Source organism: Hibiscus syriacus, unplaced genomic scaffold (assembly GCF_006381635.1).
Source record: "Hibiscus syriacus cultivar Baekdansim isolate YM2019G1 unplaced genomic scaffold, ASM638163v2 tig00113722_pilon, whole genome shotgun sequence".
NCBI classification, from domain to species: domain Eukaryota; kingdom Viridiplantae; phylum Streptophyta; class Magnoliopsida; order Malvales; family Malvaceae; genus Hibiscus; species Hibiscus syriacus.
In genome coordinates, this window is record NW_024063469.1 from 223,983 (window position 1) to 228,559 (window position 4,577).

At 39.9% G+C, this 4,577-nt stretch overlaps 1 protein-coding gene across 1 annotated transcript; it reads right to left on the reverse strand.

The window, feature by feature from the left end:
* Positions 1-264: 264 nt before the first annotated feature.
* Positions 265-2,365, reverse strand: LOC120187096 (molybdenum cofactor sulfurase-like). Its single transcript, XM_039190894.1, has one exon. The coding sequence runs from the start codon at positions 2,244-2,246 to the stop codon at positions 354-356; it is 1,893 nt and encodes a 630-aa protein (XP_039046825.1). The 5' UTR covers positions 2,247-2,365; the 3' UTR covers positions 265-353.
* Between the last annotated feature and the right edge of the window lie 2,212 nt (positions 2,366-4,577).

A 4,577-nucleotide genomic window follows, 5' to 3' on the forward strand; every position in this document is an offset into this window, starting at 1 on the left:
GTTTATATACTAAATCATATCGAAACTGATAATTTAGTGGAAAGTTGTGTTTTTTATCTGGCGTTTGCAGAGGCTTGATTGTTGAACTTCAACATTACATGTAAAATCAAATTTAACCAACTCTTCGAACCTAGATTATTTAGAGAGAATAATAATCTCTTTATCATTATTGATACCACCTCTTAAGTTTTGACAGACAAATTTTAAACATTAGAGAAAGGGATAATTTAAAACTGGTGGTTTAGCGAATTGCAATACAGACATGTATTGTCTTTGCTTTTATGTCGATCTTTTCAGGTTGATGATAAACTTCAATCTTTTTGTTCGCATTCATTAACTGATGATTGGAGTCTCTAAATTTCAACTGTTTCCTGATTAATAGCTTTGTATCTCCGGGTCTCTTTCTCCAAAAAATCAGCATCCAGGAACCTGGAAACAAATGTCCAAACCTTATAAACGTCTCCGAAATTCGTCAAGAACCCAACCGCAGCAGTGACGACAGACACCCCACGATCAAGCTCATCGCTTTTCTTGCTCTGCACCGTCTCCGATGCCTTCACCTTCTCTTCTTCATGCTTATCCGAGAACCAAATGTGCTGCAAAATCCCAACGCTTAAAGAAATGTTGTTTCTATCAGCCAGCTTCTGCACCAATGCAGGATCGATCTTCTCTCCTTTCCAATCGAACACGTTAAATGCAACGGCGGGCCCTCGGTCGAAGTCTACTTTTGGCCCGTAGATTCTAACAGCAGAAACTCCAGTTTCTGAATGTGGATGTTGAAGGCTCATCAGTGCATTCACCAACCAGTTGATCAGGTTCCTTGTCCTGATCTTGATTTTCATCATGCCTAATGAATCTGCATGATCCAAGCTTCTGCATTCGGGTTTCCGGTTTTTGATATGATGGGTAGTGCTGGTGCTACCAGATTCAAAGGATGCATCTATCACTTCTTCAATTTCAGAAAACGATACTGTCTTTTTCTTTGCTTTGGTTCCTTCAGGATTATGTACTTCACCACCGGTTTCAGATAAGGGGCCCGAGAATGAAGCTTGAACTGGAAATTCATCCACTGGTTCGGTTTTGGAGCCGGAAATTATAGCCGGCTTTTCGAGGACTCGAGTTGGCCATGGTGCCGGGACAAGATTCACTATCCCCACATTCGTGCTGGTGGCTGAGTCCTTCAGAACCAAAGCACTGGATTTCTTGACAAACAAGCAACAGAATCCAGATGGATTTTCTCCGAAAACCTTGAAGAATGAGCAAATTAGAAAGTCAGGATTAAAGAGAGAAAGCCCCAAGGTGTCCATGTCTTTAGCTCCCAATGCAGACGCATCAAGCAACACATGCCACCTATTCTCCCGAGCCAGGCTCATCCATAAATATGAATATCTCGACCCTGTTACCCTTGATTGGAGTGGAAAAACGAAAAGTCCTTTCTTCTTGCGCTTGCTTTTACTAACCATCTTCTTTCTCAAATTTTCCGTATATATTTGTAGATTAGGCCACGAGAAACTAGCCGACATGACATTGGCTCCTCTCTTCTTCGAGCTCTCGATCATCACCTCCACGGCCTCGCTTTGATGGTCGTAAACTGTCAAAAGATTTCGACTGGATAGAAATGGATAAAACTCTGCAATTAGCTTGAAAGCAGCGGAATGATTTGCAGTGAAAACCATGTTGTAATCAGTTTCTGAGATGTTCATGAATGCCATGATCCTTTTCCTGATATGACATTGAAATTCTGACTCTTCACTACCATATTTTAGCTGAGAATTTAAGTTTACCGACATGTGGGAAATGTTAAAAAACACAGATTCTAAGGTAAGTGAGTGCAATGGAGGTGATGAAGAAGTAACAGGAGACCCTGGACATTGATTTTCAAGCTGAGAATATGAGAACAGGCAATGGCCAACATAGTCAAGGCAAACATAGTTGGAGATGGAAAGATGATGGTATTCTAGAGCTCGGATTTTGTCAGCCTCGTCCGTCTGGGAGTATTGAGGGTACACTTTGTTGAAATAAGAAAGTGATTCCTCGAACGAAGGAAGTGATTCGTGATTCGTGAATTTGAAATGTGGGTACAGAGAAGAAACCGTGCTAACCTCGAACTCGTACCGTAATGTCACCGCTGCGGTGCTTGGAATCCCTGAAGTTGCAGCCTGAGATTTGGGAAAAACAGGAAAACAATTCGGACAACAACCGAGACAGCAAGCTTTTGAGGCCTCCCTTATCCAAGATGATTGCATGGTCTTCTAGTATGAAGATCGGAAAGGTTTTTTACCATGGAAACTCCTATCAGCATGCAGCAAGAGGCCTACTCAATTCATGTTCTTCACTAATTAACAAACAATACAGCCATTTTCTTGTAGAGCTCGGATATGAAGAAGTGTTGTAAGATCAAACCGACAAAATTTGTGGAGTCTTAACGTGAACTAAACTTGTTCCTTACATTTAGCTGATCAAATTGTAAAACTTAAGGAAGTGGTTCCTTTTCATAGAAATTTCTTTTATGTAACAAAAGTTCCAAAATGAAACACATAATGTGATTCTTACACCGTTGAACTGAAGAACAAAACACTGAAAGCGTTATAGACAAGCCACAGCTTTGAAATCAGAGTGTGAACTTGACCATTTCCACCCTCTTCATAGGGAAGATTCAGATTGAAGTTCAAATAATGGGCTTAATATTATTTTAACTCATCAGAATTCAAATGTTCACACTCCATGACAGTGCCATATGGTCATCACAGTGTCTTTGCAAAACACTTCCCTCTGCCCAGACATTCGGTCGTATTAAGAAGTTCTTGCCAAGATATATAATCATTACTGAATCTAGAGAAAGACTGATTCAATGATTTTCCCTATGGATTCAATCCCTTGAATACATCTCTACAGGTCTAGAGGATCCTTGAAATAATTGATTGGTAACGGATGGATTGTCGTTTGGATCATGGGTTCGGAGCTCCAAATGGCCTGTTGAAACCGGACCCATAATTTTTTCCAAGATGAATCACCTTGTAAAGCTGTTTGGTCAAGACTAGGGCATAGGACACTCAATGAAGTCCAAGATGGCTGATTTCCCAATCCATTTATATGGACATAAGAATTGTACGGACAAATAAGTAGGGAGGGAAGACAGTAGGGCATGGTTTAATGCACCTTATGGATAATACTACTGGCTATAAATATTAAAAAATTTATTAAACTAATGCATGTCCACAATTTAATTTAAAAAGTTGAATATATTCGCTCTGTATACATATCCATAATCTACATTCACCTACTAAACCTGGATAATAAAGATAATGATATGAAAATAAATTTGAATAGGTAAAATCTGTGAAGGATTATCATTGAATTTTGTGAGGGAGATATTGATTTCTTTTTCTTCTTATTCTTTATGGAATCGATCAAAATAATGAATTATAGGTACAGCATGTAGCAACGATAGAGGCGACGCATATCACTAGCGAAGGAAGTAGAGTGATGTTCAAAAGTTGACTTCGACCAAAGAAGCCAGCTATTGTTATTGTGGCATCTGCAATCACTCGAGCAATAGTCCCGGCTTCCGTCGAGAGCAGTCCCCCATTGTAGGTTCCACGTGACAGCCTAGACGACATTACGCGAGATAGCAGCGACAAGTTGACACCTATGGAGGTCAAGAAAAATTTGAACAACAAAGCCCCAATCAATAACCACAGACTTTGTTGTGCTCCAGTGTATATGAACAAACTCTTCCCTTCTTAGAAGGGAAAGTCCTATTTACGAAAACATCAAGTTCACTTTGCAGGTATAAACCAAATTATATAATCTTTACCTTCGAGTACTTCAGCAGAAACAAACATGATGAGCCCTGAACATACATACTGGTGTACGGAGTATGGTATTATTACATGGAAGCTTAGCAGTATTAGAATGAGTAAAGAAAGCTGGAAATCTTGATGGAAGTTACTTAGTTCTTTTCATTAACAACACATGGTTTATATACACGTGGTAACTGACTCCACAAGCTGGTAATCTGGTATAACAGAATCCTAACAAACTTACTGCACTACATTACACACACACAGTAAATTACTTCAACAGCTCATTCTATATTCATTCTAGAATATTCACTTCAATATCCTCCCTACTTTTTCTCTTCTCAACTTCAAGAAATGACAGCACACCAAGTCTTTGCCTGAACTGAGCAAAGCTATCTTTCGTTAGTGCTTTAGTAAGTCCGTCTGCTACTTGATGTTCAAAAGGTACAAAATTCACTTGAAGTCTTCCTGCAGCCACACGTTCCCTCACAAAGTGTATGTCTAACTCCACATGCTTTGTCCTAGAGTGGTGTACTGGATTAGCACTCATGGAAATCGCACTGGTGTTGTCACTCCACACCACTGAAGCAGCTTGAACTGGAACTTTCATATCAGTCAGCAATGCTTCAAGCCAAACGACATCAGATGTGGCATCTAGGCTCCTGTACTCAGTCTCTGTGGTGGATCTCGAGACTATCTTTTGTTTCTTTGAACTCCACTGAACCATACTACCACCTAGGAAAACACAGGTGCCTGATATGGACCTTCTATCAT

Bases quoted from the DNA above. Each gene is read 5' to 3' on its own strand.
- LOC120187096 (XM_039190894.1), bottom strand. From the start codon at position 2,246: ATGCAATCATCTTGGATAAGGGAGGCCTCAAAAGCTTGCTGTCTCGGT.